The sequence below is a fragment of the Saccopteryx leptura genome, chromosome 3, assembly GCF_036850995.1.
Source record: "Saccopteryx leptura isolate mSacLep1 chromosome 3, mSacLep1_pri_phased_curated, whole genome shotgun sequence".
Taxonomy (NCBI): domain Eukaryota; kingdom Metazoa; phylum Chordata; class Mammalia; order Chiroptera; family Emballonuridae; genus Saccopteryx; species Saccopteryx leptura.
In genome coordinates this window covers 83,623,890-83,640,444 of record NC_089505.1, presented here as the reverse complement: position 1 = coordinate 83,640,444, position 16,555 = coordinate 83,623,890, and the positions used below count along the sequence as shown (strand labels likewise).

Sequence of the window (16,555 nt, the reverse complement as noted above, 5' to 3'; positions counted from 1 at the left end):
ATGCATTGACATCCTCAGAGGCACGCGTTTACGACGCCCTAGGGAGGCTGTGGCCAGGCTTGGCCCCGCCCCCAGTGGGCCCCAGATCTCCCCCCCCCCCTTCCCGCCCTTCCCCGTCAATAGTTTTATCACTGCCTCTTACGGAGGGCACAGATTGTGAGCAGCACGTCCTGCCCAGTGCTCGAGCGACTGCGTGCGGGAGCCGTGACCGAACCAGGCCTGCGCCAGGAGCCCGCATGTCCCATGTCACCCTAGACTCGGGGCGCGCCCACAGCACAGGGGACATGAGCGCGCCCGCCCGCTCGCCGGCCGCCAGAGCCACGGCTGGAGAACCGCAGACGCAGCGGGGCGGGGCGGGGCCGGGGCGGGGCGGCCAGAGGAAGTGCTGCTGGCGCTCAGCATTCTGGGACCGGAAGTGGGGCTCACGCTGCAGCCTGGCGGTCATGGCGACAGCGCGGGGCCGCAAGCGGTGAGTTGCGAGTTTGGGGACCTGTTCGGTTTCTCTGTGGTGCTTGTATCCTAAGGGGCTCCTTTTGCGCTTCTCCATGTTCATGGGCGGCGGGACTGGAGCACCGCGGGCTGGCAGGGAGCCGTGACTCCGATGTCGTGACCCCCAGGCGCCTGGCGGAGCTGACGGTGGATGAGTTCCTTGCCTCCGGCTTTGATTCCGAGTCTGAGTCCGAGCCCGAAGGAGCCGCAGAAGCTGAGGCGCGGGCGGCGCGCGGAGCGTCCCGGAGCCCGGATGAGGAAGGCGGGATCCCCTCGGCCAAAGATCCCCGCAGTTGTGTGTAAGCAAAACCCTCTTCGTCTCCAAGGCCCACCCGCCGCAGGGATGATGACCACTCCTGCGGCCTCAGGACCGAGGCTTAGGGACCTTTGACCACTCCCCCAGACCCCTGGGCTTATTCATTTTCCATCCTGAAAATTGCTGATTGGGGGCTCTGTGCCAAGTCTGCTTTTAAGAGGTTGATAAATAATATCAAGGTCCGTTTTTGGCCTGGGGAGCTCGCTCAGTCTTGGGTAAGTCAGGAAGTGCGGCGTGCTGTGCGATAATTGCTGGTGACAGGAGCACCAGCAGCGTGGCTGGGAGCATCTGTTGCTGTGTCGAGTGGGGAAGGTCATTCGAGGTGACAGTTGAGCAAAGACCTGCAGACAGTAAGGGAAGAGTGTTCTAATGTTTCAGCAGGGACAGCAAAGATTCTGAGTTGGAAGCAGAAGCCTTATGGGCACAGGTGAGTGTGGCTGGGCGGACCTGGAGGGGTGGTGATGGGAGCATTTATAAGATATCCCAGCAAACTGGGAAGTCATCTCAGGCAGTGAAGTAATGACACGTGACAGATAACACCAAGGGTGGCTTGGGATGTGCTGTGTTATGAGTAGGTTGTAGGCGGCAGGGATGGGAACAGAGAGAGACCATTATGGCAATTGAGAGATGGTGCTGGTTCGAGAGGGGGCATGAGAGGTTTCAAAGATAGAGGTATGAGAGACAGAAGAGGGGTTTGTTTGCCTTTTCACCTGAGTGCCTGGGAAGGGATAGTTACCAACCACAGATGTAGAGCAGGGTGTGGACAGAGCAAACTTGGGGTAACTCCAAGGTCAGTGTTGTACATGTGGGGTTTGAAATGTATGTGCTGAAACATGTATAGAGAAGCTGTGGGATATGTGAGTCTGGAGCTTAGGGGAGAGAGGGATCTGCTGAGAACCTGCCTCTGGGAATCTCCTGCCTTAGTGCTCAGTAGCTGTTGTAGAGAGAGTAGATTAAGTCTTCTGTTTTCCCAGAGGAGGCCAGTAAACTGATAGTGTGGGCAGGAAGCTTTACTTCCCCTCCACCCCTATTGGCTCTGCCTGTCCATCCCACTTGATGACTGACCCCCACCTTCACAGCCAGCGTAAAGGCCGTGCCTCTGAGCACAAGGATCAGCTTTCTCGGCTGAAGGACAAAGACCCCGAGTTCTACAAGTTCCTGCAGGAAAACGACCAGAGCCTGCTGAACTTTAGTGATTCGGACAGCTCTGAGGATGAAGAGGAACAGCTCCATTCTCTGCCAGACATGCTGGAAGTGAGGGCCTGGACAGAGCTGGGCAGGGGCAGGGGGCACACTTGTGGCCTCTACGTCCTGCTCTAGCCTGGCCCTCTGTCTTTTGCAGGAAGCAAGTGAGGAGGAAGGTGAGGAAGAGAAAGATGGGATCTCCAGAGGACTGAAGGGGAAGAAGAAGGATTCTATCCCTGTGACCCTTGCCATGGTTGAGAGATGGAAGCAGGCAGCGAAAGTGAGATGTGGCCTGGAATGAGCAGCTGGACACACCGACTCCTTTAGCCCTTTACTCGTCAGTTCCCTGGGCCTATGCAGATGGGAGGACCCCTCCTCTGAGCAACTGTACTTGGAGTCCTGTTCAATACAAGAGAAGCTCACATAGTTCTTCCTTATGCTAAGAGACTCCAGGACTGTGTTCTGTCCTTCAGTCAGAGATTCTAGGGGCTCTGCCTGCTCCTTTGTTCTTAGTTTCTCTCTTCAGCTCCTTACTTCCCAGAGTTTCTCATGCCTTTGCTAATTGGTCAAGCGAGGCCTCTTTTTCCAAGGGTCTTGCCATGATTTCTGTAGGGAAAGGAAGGGACACAAAGGGAGAACTCCAAGTGTTCCGCAGAGCTGGCTGTTGCACAGATCTGGGACCCTCAGCCCCTCCCCCTGGTCGCTGAACTGGGCTCCCTGCCCACCCAGGAGGAATTTTACTCTGTGTTTTTATCCCAAGCACAAGGCTCAGTAACACTGCCCCCACCTCTGCCTTGTGTCTGAGAATGAAGATAAGGGGTGCCTTTCTTTCTTAGGGCAGGTTCTGGGAGCCCCGGCTGCCTCTCCCTCTGTCCAGCACAGCTGCCACTTCCCACAATGTTCTGGGTTCTCTGCCTCTTTAGCAGCACCTGACTCCAAAGCTGTTCCATGAAGTTGTGCAGGCATTCCGAGCAGCTGTGGCCATCACCCAAGGAGACCAGGAGGGTGCTGAGGCCAACAAATTCCAGGTCACAGACAGTGCTGGTGAGCTGAGGTCAGGGGACCTGGGATACAGGCTCCCTGTTCCATCTTCTGTCCTGTGAGTGGCATCTGTGGTCCCCTCATTTCAGTGTTCAATGCTCTGGTTACCTTCTGCATCAGAGACCTCTTTGGCTGCCTCCAGAAGCTATTATTTGGAAAAGCCTCAAAGGACAGCAGCAGGTGAGAGGGTGGGGTGGGGTGGGGTGTTTGGGGCCCTGCAATGGGGAAGCTAGAGGCCTTGTGACCTAGCAGTTTCCTCTAGACCCACCTGGCACAGAGGGATGTTTGGGGACAGAGCCAGGCTCTTTCCAGTGCTCTTGGGCGAGGCGAGGCGAGGCTCTCAGGGCCACATTGGCCTTTTTCTTTTTGAGAAGGGAAATTCTTTGGCCAGAATTTCTCAGGGGCTGCAGACTGTGTGTTTGACTGTGTTCCCCCATTTTCTTAAGTCAGGATATTCGATATTTTCTCTCTTTCTCCCTCTCCCCTTCTCCTCCCCTTCTCTCTCCCTCTGCTTCTCTCTCCCCTTCTTTGGATGAATAAGTCTCATCCACTCTCCTGCCCTTTGCTCTGTGGCTGCTGCTAGGTGTGTCTCCAGGAGGGGGCCAGGTTGATACTGGGTTTTGAGAACCTTACCTTAGAGGTTAGAGGTAGATCAAGCAGAGAAGCTGTGGAATGTCTTCAGATGGGGAGGAGATCAGCAGACAGTGGTAGAACAGGGGTTACATTGGGGCTAGAAGGGCCAACTGCCACGTGACCTGGAGGCAGTAAGGATCTTGGAGGGTCAGACTCACCTCAAGTGCCTTCTGAAAGAAGAAAAAAGTGTTCAGGGAGGGGCCCTGCTGTCATCACCTGAAGGGGAGGTGGGGGTACCTGGACCCGGTGGTATTAGTCAGGCGGAGAGTGTGGCCATGTGGAGATGGCCTTGGCTGACTGGGGCAGGATGGAGGGGACAGGCAGTGAGTACGAGGGCATTGAACACGGTTGGTGGCATTCTTCCTGGGAAGGAGACCGCCGTGCTGCAGCCACCATGAAAGACAGAGTGCTGCCTCCTGGGTCAGGGTGAGCTTTTGTCCTCTTAGGCGTTTCATCTTTCTTTCTTTTTCTTTCCTTTTTTTTTTTTTTTCTTTCATTAATTTGAGAGAGAAAGGGGGAGAGGAGCGGGAAGCATCAACTCATAGTAGTCGCTTCTCATGTGCTTTGTCTGGGCAAGCCGCGGGGTTTCGAGCTCGTGCCCTCAGCATTCTACCTTGATACTCTGTCCACTGCGCCACCACAGGTCAGGGGCATTTCAGCAGTTTTTAGTGAGCGCCTACTGTGTGCTGAGGTGCTGAGTTCCGTGAATGCTGAGGGGCAGTGCCTGTGAGAAAATCCCAGGAACGGCAGTCACTATTGCCAGGTCTTTTCAATTTTTCAAAGGATCAGAGTCTGGGTTCCTTGGTGAAACTGAGTTGTGCACACAGAGGTTTTGAGTTTTTACAAAATTTTATGGACCACAGAAAACCTGGTTGCAGTGGTAGTTAGTGATGCCTGGGTTAGAGCTCAGGGACCTCCAGGTCTGCTGCGGGTGTGGGTGTCTTCTGGAGACCCTCGGGGGAAGTGGCAGCCCTGGGCTCAGATATGGCGTATAGTGGCTCTCAGCCCTCTGTCCAGCTGGGGAAGCCTGTCCCTTCTCAGGCATTGGCCAGGACCACTCTTGGGAGGGTCTCCCAACAGGGCCCATGTGTCCTGTGCATGGTTACATGTAGCTCAGGATACTTGGTGTAAGCCAAGACTTGTCTAGACTTTAGGTCTCACACGGGTGGGGTGGGTGGGGGTCTCCGCAGGTTGCTGCAGCCATCCAGTAGCCCGCTGTGGGGGAAGCTCCGGATGGACGTCAAAGCTTACCTGAGCTCAGTCATACAGGTGTGGTCCTGGTGGGGAAGGGCCTGCTGTGTCCCTGGGTCCTGGCCGTGTGCAGTGTCTGGTCTTTCTCTGTTTTGATGTGAGTAGGGTTGGCCATGCTGACTCTCCTGCTTTCTAGCTGGTGGCCTGCGTGGCAGAGACGACAGTGGCCACAGCCCTCCTCCAGCACGTCGGCAGCTCCGTGCCCTACTTCCTGACTTTCCCCAAGCAGTGCCGCATGCTGCTCAAGGTGGGCAGGCTGCCCTGTTGGTGCGGTTGGGTGCCTGTGTCTACCCTCAAACATGCCACACTCCCACCAAGGTCTTCCTTGGGCAGAGCAGCCCAGGCATGTGAGAACAGGCTCTAGTTTCGGGCTGTGTCCCAGTAGTGACCACAGGAGCCTCTGGCTGGACTTGGGAAGGCTGAGGCTGGCCGTGGTATCTTGTTCTTTGCAGAGGATGGTGGTCCTGTGGAGCACAGGTGAAGAGACACTTCGAGTGTTGGCCTTCCTAGTCCTCATTAGAGTCTGCCGGCACAAGAAAGACACCTTCCTGAGCCCCGTCCTAAAGGTAGTATGGGCCACAGGCTCCTGCCAGTGCAGCCCCAGTCTGTGCTGCCTTTTTGGTCAGTGCCCCTCACCAGGACTGTGGTTCCTGGCAGACCCAGGTCCTTGTCCCTTTATCCTCCCTGAGAAGTGGGGGACTGACAGTGACGGGAGCTCTTGCTCCCCCCCACCACCACCACCCTGGGCCCTGGGCTCTACGTGGACTGCAGCATGCACCGGTTCCCTCAGTGGATAAGGACATCAGGTTTGGTGAGGGACAGGGACCCTGGTGCCCAGCTTCAAACAGGGATGGCCTGTCCTGCATGGGGACCTTCCGGAACCCCCTGCATAGGCGTGGAATGCAGCAGGGGCTCTTCCCTCCTAGTCCCGCCATGGTCCCCTTGCTGGTTCCCAAACTTGTTCGTGCTGGAGCTCTCCCTCCCTTGGTACTGGGTTCTCCCTGTAAGAGCCCTCGCTCTGACTACAGATGCCTCAGGGAGATGGCTGTATCTTGTGGAGGAAGAGCAGCAGTGGGGCCCTGGGGTGGGGAGGGGTCTGCAGCAGACACGGCCGGACTGTGGTTCTGAGAGGCAGCAGCTTCAGGTGTCTGGTGGTGGCACTCCGGGACCCCGTGAGCTCAGATGGCTGTGACTGGTCTCCCTGCAGCAAATGTACATCACATATGTGAGGAACTGCAAATTCACCTCCCCCAGCACCCTGCCACTCATCAGCTTTATGCAGCGGACGCTGACCGAACTGCTGGCCTTGGACACAAGTGTCGCCTACCAGCACGCCTTCCTCTACATCCGCCAGCTTGCCATCCACCTGCGCAGTGCCATGACCACACACAAGAAGGTGTGCAGCTGGGCTGGGTGATGAGCAGCCCAAGGGCCCGACCCAACCAAGGGCCTGGGGCCTCCTTAAGGAGAAAAACCAGCATCTAGATGGGGTTAAGATTGTTGCTGGGGGGGTGGGCATTATAGTGCTACTGCCTGCTGCGACCCTGTGTGCGTGGTGGGGCCCTGAGCTGACCCAGGTGGGACTCTTTCTACCCAGGAGACACACCAGTCCGTGTACAACTGGCAGTTCGTGCACTGCCTGCAGCTGTGGTGCCACGTCCTCAGCACCATCTGCCCCAGCGACGCCCTCCAGCCCCTGATCTACCCCCTTGCCCAGGTGGTCCTTGGTTGCATCAAGTGAGTCAGGGCGGGTGGATGGCCCTGAGGGCTAGAGGTCATCCAGGGACAGGTTGCAGGGAGCTGTTCTGGAGGGCCGAGAGGCGGTCCTTTTCCAGGTGACCAGGGCCAACAGGGAGGGTCTAGGGTCTGACTTGGTGCCTGTGTAGAAGGGGTTGATGGGGCTGTCTGTGGCTTCAAGCCCCATGTGGGAGACACCCAGGCTCAGGCTGCAGGGCTGCTGGGTTGTCTGTGGTGTGAGCACCTGCCCAGCACTTTCGTCCCAGGCTGCAGCACATGTGCAGTTTCAAGGGAATTTGGGTTTATTTGCATGGGGTTCTTGGACAGAGCAGGTCGGGTCTGGTGTGTGGAATCCTGGGTGTGAACGGAAAAGGTGCACGTGGCTTGGTGGCTTTTGGCCAGGAGGGCCAGGAGGGGGCAGCCCTGTCTTCCTAAAGGGGGAGCCTTTAGAGCTGGGAACAAAGGCTTGAATAAATGACTCCTCTCAACACACACATGCACACAAAGATGAAACAAAATTAAAGCTGGTTGGGTGTCCCTGCAGCCTTATAATTGGGCAAGGGAGCAGGTCCTGAAGACTTTGTGTCCTGCCCTGTTCTGTCAGAAATGTGATGAGCAGGTGTGGCTTCTGATCTTGAGAGAGGTGCACGGAGTGCCACTGTTGAGCTTGGGGCTCCATAGGAAGGATCAGGGCAACAGTCAGGAGGGTCAGGTGAGGTCCCTGAGGCTGGGCCTCATGTCAATCCTGTCCTCCCATTCCCAGGTTGGTGCCCACTGCGCGCTTCTACCCACTGCGCATGCACTGTGTGCGCGCCCTGACGCTGCTCTCCGAGGGCACCGCCACCTTTATCCCGGTGCTGCCCTTCATCCTCGAGGTGAGTGAGGAGATGAGTGGGTGGGTCCTCACCTGCAGAGCACAGGTGCTGTGAGGACTTTGTTGTTCCTGTGCTGCCTTTTGTGCAGGCTGGTGGTGCGTGTTGGTTGGCAAGAGCAGCAGTGAGGACAGGAAGGTGCCTCGTGGTGGGGGCCTGAGGGTGCTGGTTTTAGGGCACAGGCCTAGGTTTATCTGGGTATTTGCCCAAGATGAGAGTGAGTGAGAAATCCAGGCCAGAAGCCCAGGTCTGATTCCAGGGCTGCACCTGCCCTCTGTAAGTCTCCGTGTGGGCCACATGCGTATGCATCTGCGTGTTTGCATGCTCGCAGAGCTCAGGTGGAGAAAGCCTAGAAATGTACTGGTGGTAGACCCCAACACAGGAAGTCCTCAAGAATTCACACCTCACCAGAGAGGCCCTCACACCTCCTACCAGATAGCTCCGAGTGTCTCCGGCCGGGGCTGTGGTCCCCCTGTACTGTGTGTGGGGTGGGGCAGGGACCTTCTTACTCCATGCCCTGAGGCAGGGATAGTGCAGATTCGTGCTCATAGAATGACTCCCACCCAGCCCTTGGGTCCATGCTTGAAGCTCTCCTCACCCCGTCAGCCAGTTGTAGGCATCTGTCTCTCTTTGTCTCCTCTGTGCTTCTTTCTTCCTTCCTTTTTGCACTGACCCCAGCCCTGGCTTGCTGCAGCTGTACCCCATACATTCCTCTCACTCAGGGATGCATACTTCTCCCCAGAGAAGACAGACCACAAAGGCGGAAGCTGAGCTCTCTGCCTCCAGGGAGCCCCAGCCTTCCCTCCCTGTGTGGGCGGTAGGTCAGACACCCTGTCCCCCTCAGGCTAGAAAAAGGGCCATGCCCTCCCAGGGACCCACTTTGTCCTCACCAGCATCACGGCTGCTTTTAATCCAGAGTGGACCTGAGCTCAACTCTGGAATCTCCTGTTGGAGGAGGGCGGGGGTCTTTCCCAGTTAGACTCCCCTAGCCTTGGCCATCCATCCCCCTCAGGGACTCACCCTGGATCACTCCCTTCAAGGGTCATGGGTAGAGGTGCCAAGCTGAGAGGCCAAACACCCACTGTTCCCTGGGCAACCTTTAGTCTCCAGACCAGGAGGAGGACCTCTCCCAGAGGCCAGTGCTGGCACTGATGTGCACAGCCGGCTGTCTCTGTAGAGGACATAGGTGGTGGAGCCGCCTAGCTCCTCATCTGAGGCCTGTGTGCCTTGGTGTGTTCTCGTGAGTCCGCAGACCTGGGGCCAGGGCCGGGCCCAGGCCTCAAGGGGGTAACTATGGGTGAGGGTGTGTGGTGGGCAGTAGTCTTGCGCAGGAGGGACTCTTCTTTGTCTCCTGACACTGTCCTTGTGGCCCTCTGACCTAGTGTTTAGGAGGGCTCACTAGCAGTGTGTTTGTGCTCCTGGTCCTGCCCATTGGCCAGGGTCCCAGTCTGGGATGAAGGGGCTCCCCTGGGGGCCCTAGAGCTCTGGAAGGCATGTTTCTGTAGGGCTGCAGGTCTGGTGCTGCATTGGGCTCCTTGTCCCTGCTTTCATGATGTGTCTTCAAGGACCCAGGGTGCAGGCTGAGGTGAGGGGTGGGGCCAGTGCCGCAGTCTGGGCTGATGCTATTGGTCAATGCAGGTTTTCCAGCAGGTTGACTTCAACAGGAAGCCGGGACGCATGAGCTCCAAGCCCATCAATTTTGCTGTGATCCTAAAGCTGTCCAAGGTCAACCTGCAGGAGAAGGCTTATCGGGTGAGGCTGGCTTCTAGGCCTTCAGGGAGGGTCCTCGGGAATGCCTTGGGTCAGGTCATGGTGGGATGTCAGAGGGCACCGGGGTCAGCGTTTAGAGTGACCATGGATGCAAGGTGTGGATAGGAAGGGCTCACGGACCGTAAAGTTTAGGCATGGACACTTGCTGGCTCCAGCCCCAGTGAGGCTTCCAGGGAAGCTGTGGTGGAAGTGGTCTGTGCTCTCGTCCCCCTGCCACGCCCTGATGCCCTCCTCTCCGCTGCTGCCTCAGGATGGCTTGGTGGAGCAGCTGTACGACCTCACCCTTGAGTACCTGCACAGTCAGGCCCACAGCATCGCGTTCCCTGAACTGGCACTGCCCGCCATTCTGCAGGTATGTGCTTGCTGTCTGGCTCCCCTGCCCCTGCCCAGATCCCTCCACGGCCTCCTGTAGATCAGGCTGGACTATGTTTTAACGGACTCGGCTCCCTGTTTACACAGCGCCGGCAGAAGGCAGCCTGTCTCAGCTGTGGAGCCAGTGGAGGAACCTGGCGCCTTGCAGTGCCCTTCCACCCTGGGGCTCTGGTGTGGGGTCCATGTTTGGGGGGTGCAGCTGGCCTAGGTTATTACACAGGCAGCCCAGCCCCTCCCCAAGCTTGCTATAGCCCAGGAACCAGTTGGCCATGTGGTCTTCCCTGGGGGCACGGGGTTAGGATCATAGTCAGCTGGTCTCGTGACTGCACGTTTCCCTGGGTAGTCCTGCGTGTGGTGCAAAGGTAGGGCAGTCTCGGGCTGTCTCAGCACTTCAGGTGATACTGGGGCTGGAGGGAACCTCCTCCCTCTGTGAAGCCCCTGCTGGATCCCCCATGGGGGTTCATTTGCTTTCAGCCTAGATATTTAACATCTCAGGGAGGCCTGTGCCTCATGGGAGGGGTACTGCCTATCTGCATGTCCCTGGGACTTGGGCTGCTTACCCCCAGCTGCACCTGACTCAAAGGCCCATCCAGACACAAGTATTCGTGTGCAAGAATTTATTTCTGGGCTTGGAATCCCAGGGATCAGAAAATTTTTCTTTTTGGTAAAGAGCCAGATAGTATTTTAGGCTTTGCAGTCCTGTGGTTTCCACAACTGCTTAGTTCTCCCATTGAAGTAAAAACCCACAGAAATGTGTAAACAAACGAATGGCTGTGGCAGTGCAGCTTCGGAGACCTGGCCCTGGTTCTCAGGCAGGCACACTCCCACAGGCATTTGCCCCAGGGCTCCGCCCCCACCCCTCCACTCCCACCTTCCTGGCTAGTTTGTGTGGGATGTGGACACATAGCTGCCTAGAGAGCAGCCCTCTGTGGAGCTGGCTGAACCCTTTTCCCTTCTGCAGCTAAAGTCCTTCCTCCGAGAGTGCAAGGTGGCCAATTACTGCCGGCAGGTGCGCCAGCTGCTGGAGAAGGTGCAGGAGAACACAGACCACATCTGCAGCCTCCGCCAGAGGGCCTCCTTCAGCGTGGCCAACAGTCAGGCTGTGGTCAGTGGGGAGGGCACCATTCGATGAGTGGCTGGAGTTTGGGGTTTTGCCCAGGGTGGGAGGTGACCTCAAACCTCTCCCCACAGGATGCCTGGGAGAAGCAGACCCGAAAGGAGGGGACTCCGCTTACTAAGTACTACAGCCAGTGGCGGAAACTGAGGGACCGTGAGATCCAGCTGGAGATCAGTGGCAAAGAGCGGGTACGGGCTGGGACGATATCAGAGGCCTGGGCACACCCAGCCGGATGGTTCTGAGACAAGGACCTAGCTCTCTGCCTGTGACTTTGAGATGGGATGGGGCTGGGTGCTGTCTGTTGGGGATGACATACACAAAGGTGGTTGGGGTGCCCTGGTGCTACCTGTCCTGGTGCTGTAGCTGTGACTCTGATGGCACTTAAAGGCCAGCGTATGGCGAGAGCCTCCTTACCTGCCTGGCAGGGTGGCTGTCCAGGAATCCTTCCCAGGGATGCTGACTATGTAGAAAAAGGGGCCCAGCATGTCCTTGTATGGAGGAAGAAGGGCATGGAAGGGAAGTGGGGGGGGCACTGGGTTCGGGTGGAGCCTGTCTTTGGAAATGAGGGTTCTTACTGGGGGCACTGCAGTGGCCATGGGTCTGGGGTGGGCACTCAGGGCTCCCTGCACACCCTCACCTGCTGCTCCTGTTTTGGGGCCTTACAGCTGGAAGATCTGGACTTCCCTGAGGTAAAGCGGCAGAAGCTGGGGGACAGAAAGGATGAGGACAGGGTCGAATTCAAGGACCTCTTTGACCTGGACAGTGATGAAGACGAAGTCACGGACTTCTCAGAGAAAGGTGGGCACCTGCATGCCTCATCTCCCATTTGCAGGGCCCTCTCTGCCCCTTCTCCGCCACTTTGCTTGGGTAGAAGTTGGGCCTCCTAGAACTGGAACACGTCACCAGGCCTTGTTCCTCCCCCACTCTCCAGGGCAGTTCTGAATCCTCTCCATTGTGCAGAGGACCACGGGGAGGGTGGGTGCAGAGCTGTGACCCCAGCTGTTCCCTCTGCATTTGCTGGTGGGCCTACTGCCATGAGCTCTTCACCTTGGTCCCCAGGAGCACAGCAGAGGGTAGAGGACGAGGAGGAGGACGAGGACAACAGTAGCAGTAGTGCCAAAGAAGGCAGTGACTCAGATGGTGAGTGTTCCTGGGTGAGGGTTTGCGCACCTAAGGCTCCCTGGGGACGCCAGGCCAGCTGCTGCGATCCTGCTGGTCTGGCAGCAAGCAGGAGCGGCTCCGATAAATTAATTAGTGCTGTGATTAATTAGTGATGAGTAACCCCTAAAGCTGGCTTCTTCCTGATAAAGCAGAATTTATGTAGCCTCGGTGTCTCCCTGCAGATGGAGGCCCAGATGCAGAGGCGGGGCTGGCTCCCCGGGAGCTGTGGCAGCTGCTGGCCCAGGGGCCAGAGGACGAGCTGCAGGACCTACAGCTCTCCGAAGAGGACTGAGGGCCACCGCCTGGGGCTGCAGGGCCTGTGGGCGGCTGCCTGCAGTGTCCCCCTCTCACTGGCAGTCAGCCTTGGACCTGCAGCTGTCCAGAAGCCCTGGGGTCAGCGCCCATGCAGGGGGAAGAACAGTAAATGGTGGACAGGGCTTTATTTGTACAACATAGAAGAAAAAAAGTACAAAGCACTGTGCTAATCCCTGGAGTGGCGGCCTTGGGGACTGAAACCTACACTGAAGCCTGCCCACTGCTGCACCCCAGGGTGGCAGGTCCCCATGGGGGAAGCGGACCTCTTGCCTGATGCCAGGATACTTAAAATCTCACAGCAGTCCCAGTTCCAGAGGGGCACAGCCAGGGCCAACAGAGCCACTTGTCTTTGGTTTGTCTGAAGTGCCCTGGTTTGGAGCCCCAGGCCAGCTGTGCCAGGCTCTATTGTTACCCCCAAAAAGTCTTTGGAAACATGTTCCTTTTCTTTTAAGTCACATGTTTTCCTTTTAAAAGTTGTGTTTTTGCTTCCAAAACCAGAGGACAATAAACTGTGGGGAGGGGCCTTTGCATTGCACCTGCTGGCACTGAAGGGCTGGGCATCTGTGCAGCCCACCCCCAACTCAGCACAAAGGCTGGGAGGGGTCTGCAGGCCCTGGGTGCAGAGCCAGGGTCCCGTTCTCTTGCTTGGGTGAGGCTCGGCCAGCAGTGGGGTGTCCCCCACCATAAGGTGAGGGGGCCAGTGCTGGGGACAGGGGCTGATCCTCTGAGGTGAGCTCCCGCTCAGATGGCCGCAGCATTGGTGGCTGCAGAGGCAAAGCCACGGGGAAGCTGGCCATGTAGTAGACTCGGCCCAGGCGCTTGGCCACCTGCAGAGAGACGGGCCTGGGTGGGGGTTCTACAGCCAGGAAAGTCTCAGACCACCACCCCAGCTGGCACTCACCTGTGCCCGAATCTTGAGAGCAGGCCCTAGTTTCAGCCCCATAGTGGTCAGGAGGTGCTCCTCGGTCAGCAGGGGCAGGGTCTCCCCATCGATGCCCTGTTCTCTGAAGACCTGGTGTGGGGTGGGGAGCTTGTCAGGGCCTGGGTGTGGCAACAGTGCCTGCCCACCCTGCAGCCCAGCCAGGGCTACAGCTGGTGGCTTGAGACTTTCCAGAGAGAGCAGAACCAAGAGGAGCTATCTGCAGTTTGGGGGGGAAATATTCAAGGGGTAGAAAACTGCATTGGGCACGTGCCCGTGTTGCAGGCAGATGTGGTGGGGGTTGGGGTGCATGCCCATGTCCCTCCCCGCATACCCTTTGAAGGGAAGCCCCAATGGGTGGGGAGCTCAGAACCATCTTGGGCAGCTGGCCCCTCACCGGTGCATATTCTCCACAGCCAGACAGGCCCCCCACAAAGCTGCAGACATCATCCACTGTCCATTTGCTGACATCCTCAGGGGCTGTGGCCTCCTCTCCATCCGTGAAGAGTCCCCCCACGGCGCCTGGTTAGGAGGGGTTGTTACTAGGACTTTGGAGGGCTCTTCCCTAGGCTCCCACCCATGTGCTGATCTTTGCCTTTTTCAGAGATGTTGGATTCATGACTAAAAGGAATTATACCCTCCTTAAGGTGGAAATGATGGGGGGATGGGTCTCCTTCCACCCCATGCAGGGATCTAAAGCATTGGGGGTGCCCACCTGTGTGGAAGTAGGGGCTGACGTAGGGCAATCCCAGGGGCAGTGGAGGGGGCAGCATGGACCCTGAGAGAAGCCCCTTCCCCTCTGAACTGGCCCCTCCAGTTGGGGCTTGACTGGGGGTGGGGCCTTGGCCCCCACCAGCCACCGTCTCGGGTTCCTCTCCGTCTGAGTCCTTGGGGGGCTCATCTTCAGAGCCATCTTGTACCCAGAGCCCAGCCCCAGTAGTCTCCTTGGGCTCACTGGGCCGGGCTGAGGCAGGGCTGGAGCTTCCCTTCCGAGAGGCTCGGCGGGCAGGCTCCCGGGGCGGGGTGGGAGGGCCGGGGCCTGGGGGTCCCTGCTGGGGTAGGGCCAGCATCGGCGTGGAGCTGTGTCTCAGCACTAGCATGGCCCCGCGCCGCTGCAGCTCCTCCACGCCCTCGGGCGGGCGCAGAGCAGCTTCAGGCGCCAGCAGCTGCGGCCGGTGCACGCTCTCCAGCTCCTTCTGACGCAGCAGCTCTGCCGACATCTCCAGCCTGGACCAGGGAGAGCAGAGAGTCAGCCAGCTCGGCAGTGCCAGCTCCTCCCGCACCAGTCACTGTCACCTACCGTGCCAGGTTCTGCTTCCGCAGGAGCTCCTGCTGCCGGGCAAGCATCTCTGCCTGGGCAGGGGGCAGGAAGCCAAAACCTGGTGGGAAGGGGACAGACCACAAAGCCAGATGGCCGAGTGGTCCAGTGCTACCCAAGCGCTCCCCACTCCCGTCTTTGACAGTGGTGAGTCCTACTGGAACACTCGTGGACGCCTGGTCAGGCACAGGCAAACCCGATCGCCCCACTCGCACGGGGGCCCCCAGGACACAAAGGGCTCGAAAACCCGTCTACTCACCTGGGGTCTGGCACAGAGCCGAGGGCACCCCCAAAAAGGGAGGCCTGAGGTGGGGGCCCAGGGCGATGTGCGGGGCATTCTGGGACGACAGCAAGGGGGCCGGCTGTGACAGCTCCCTGTGGAGGGCAGGCGGGTGAGCGCCTTGCGCCACCTCCATTCCCGGAACTGCCCGCCCCCACCCTCACGGCTCCACACTCCGGCCGCCGCTGCTAATTGCCGGCCCCGCGGGCAGTCCGCTAGTTTCAGCTTCAGGTCCTCGCGCCGCCCCCACGTCCGCCCCCGCCCCCGCTGGCGGCGCCAATTAATCTCGGCGGCGGCGCGGAGGCGCTGACCCGGCGGGCCGCGGTGACTGCAGCGGTAATTACCGCCGGGCGCGCGGGGGCCTCCGCCTCCCAGTCCCCCGGACCCCGTGCGGCCGGGGGGAGGGGTGCAATTAGCTGCAATCCGGGAGGCGGCTGCAGACAGCGCTCTGGGGCGGGGGTCGCAGTGTCGCGGGGGGGGGGGGGGGGGGGGGCGCAGGGCGGGAGGCGTGCAGTGGCCGCCTGACAGCAGAGGCGCAGAGCCCCTGCAGCTCTTCCAGTCCCCTAGCTCGTTCACCCCTCGGCTTTTGCAGGTCTACCAGCCTCTGTCCTGTCCTGGGCTCTCCCGGCTGCGACAGACCCGGGAGGCCTCGTCTGAGCCAGCAAAGGCTCCAGAGTCTGAATCTGTGCAGTTGGGGGCGCAGGGGGGAGGGGCCCCTGACTTTCGGGTTTCCAGACCTCTCGCTATTCTCCTTTCTTCTACCTTGTGCTCCATCTATACCACCCTCTCCATGGATTCCCCCCATCTGCATCAAGCACCCTCACCTACCTGCTGGGGGATCAAAGTGCTCAGCTGTCTCAGGGGCACCTGGATTCAGTGGGTACCACAGTTGCTCAGTAAAAAAGGAATCGCCCTTACCACTCCAACCAGAGAGCCATATTCTACTCCAGAACATTTTCCTGGGCCTTTGCCCAGCTCAGGGAGCATCAGGTCCCTTCTGGACAGCAGGCCATGAACCTAGGGTCAGCACAGTGCCTGGCACGTTGGGTGCCCACAGGGCTGTGTGGGTGGGATGGGAGAGGGGAGTGTGCATGAGTCAAAGTGGCTGACAAGTATGGAGGTGCTGTGGACCTGACCTGCAGAAACCAGGTGGAAAGTCTATCCACTCCAGCAACAAGCACAGTCAATATGGGGGCCTTGGAGATGCAGTCACCTCAGTACCTCTCTGAGAAGGATGGGGCACCAGCTGGAGTGGTACCCTCTCGGTGCTGAGCCAGGCCCTGCTTCCGACGTTGGCCTGTTGTGGATGAGGGCAGGTGGACTTCCAGGCCACTGGGGCTCCTCACAGCTGCTGCTGCCACCTCCTGCCGGACCCTCAGGAGATCTGGGGGTGGGGGAACAACAGCAGTGACCCAGAGGCCAGGTTCCCCCTAGGCTCTCACTGGTCAAGGACACCAAGAGGACCAAGACCAGTGAGAGCACATCCTCACATCGCACTTACCCTGCTGGTTGGTTGCTGAGACAGACAGATAACAGAAGGCCATAGGGCAGAGGAGACAGACCTTTATGGTACAACAAGCTAGAGGATGCTAGAGTTGTAGGTGGGAGGCACCCACCAGTCTTGGAAGGTAAGCATTTGAGAGGGATATGGGGATGTTATAATCAGAATGCAGTGGGAGGGAGGGAAAAACACAGCAGGCAGGGGATGCTAGTGGTGCATGAACGTTGATATTGACAGCCCAGAAGGCATGGAGACCAAGCTGCAGGAGCCTGGGGGTT

The 16,555-nt window shown here is 58.6% G+C and overlaps 2 protein-coding genes across 6 annotated transcripts in view; one reads left to right on the top strand and one right to left on the bottom strand.

Moving 5' to 3' along the window:
- The first annotated feature begins 221 nt into the window (after positions 1–221).
- NOC2L (NOC2 like nucleolar associated transcriptional repressor) lies at positions 222–12,714 on the top strand. Of its 2 annotated transcripts, none has more exons than XM_066374739.1 (19): positions 222–469; positions 618–788; positions 1,885–2,059; positions 2,148–2,270; positions 2,917–3,034; positions 3,121–3,211; positions 4,855–4,933; positions 5,052–5,162; positions 5,368–5,481; positions 6,123–6,311; positions 6,513–6,652; positions 7,416–7,527; positions 9,163–9,276; positions 9,545–9,646; positions 10,628–10,771; positions 10,858–10,971; positions 11,449–11,581; positions 11,843–11,923; positions 12,127–12,714. In XM_066374739.1, exons 1-19 carry the CDS (start codon positions 237–239, stop codon positions 12,234–12,236), a joined length of 2,454 nt encoding a protein of 817 aa, XP_066230836.1. In that variant the 5' UTR covers positions 222–236; the 3' UTR covers positions 12,237–12,714. The 2 variants fall into 2 exon arrangements, with proteins under 2 accessions (XP_066230836.1, XP_066230835.1); XM_066374738.1 differs by having other exon boundaries at positions 2,914–3,034.
- SAMD11 (sterile alpha motif domain containing 11) overlaps positions 12,366–16,555 on the bottom strand; it is a 17,863-nt gene continuing 13,673 nt past the window's right edge. The window contains exons 8-14 of one of the 4 annotated variants that reach the window (XM_066374735.1): positions 15,998–16,160; positions 14,756–14,871; positions 14,479–14,557; positions 14,032–14,405; positions 13,576–13,700; positions 13,161–13,271; positions 12,366–13,086 (exon numbers count right to left, since the gene is read on the bottom strand). In XM_066374735.1, the coding sequence (XP_066230832.1) occupies positions 12,841–13,086; positions 13,161–13,271; positions 13,576–13,700; positions 14,032–14,405; positions 14,479–14,557; positions 14,756–14,871; positions 15,998–16,160 (1,214 nt within the window). In that variant the 3' untranslated portion in view covers positions 12,366–12,840. Of the gene's footprint in view, positions 13,103–13,160; positions 13,272–13,575; positions 13,701–13,893; positions 14,406–14,478; positions 14,558–14,755; positions 14,872–15,997; positions 16,161–16,555 lie in introns of all 4 variants that reach the window. The other 3 variants (XM_066374734.1, XM_066374737.1, XM_066374736.1) reach the window with 3 other exon arrangements.

Bases quoted from the DNA above. Each gene is read 5' to 3' on its own strand.
- NOC2L (XM_066374738.1), top strand. From the start codon at position 237: ATGTCCCATGTCACCCTAGACTCGGGGCGCGCCCACAGCACAGGGGAC. The intron at 4,934-5,051 runs GTGTGGTCCTGG...CCTGCTTTCTAG, and splicing joins ACCTGAGCTCAGTCATACAG to CTGGTGGCCTGCGTGGCAGA. The intron at 11,924-12,126 runs GTGAGTGTTCCT...GTCTCCCTGCAG, and splicing joins AGAAGGCAGTGACTCAGATG to ATGGAGGCCCAGATGCAGAG.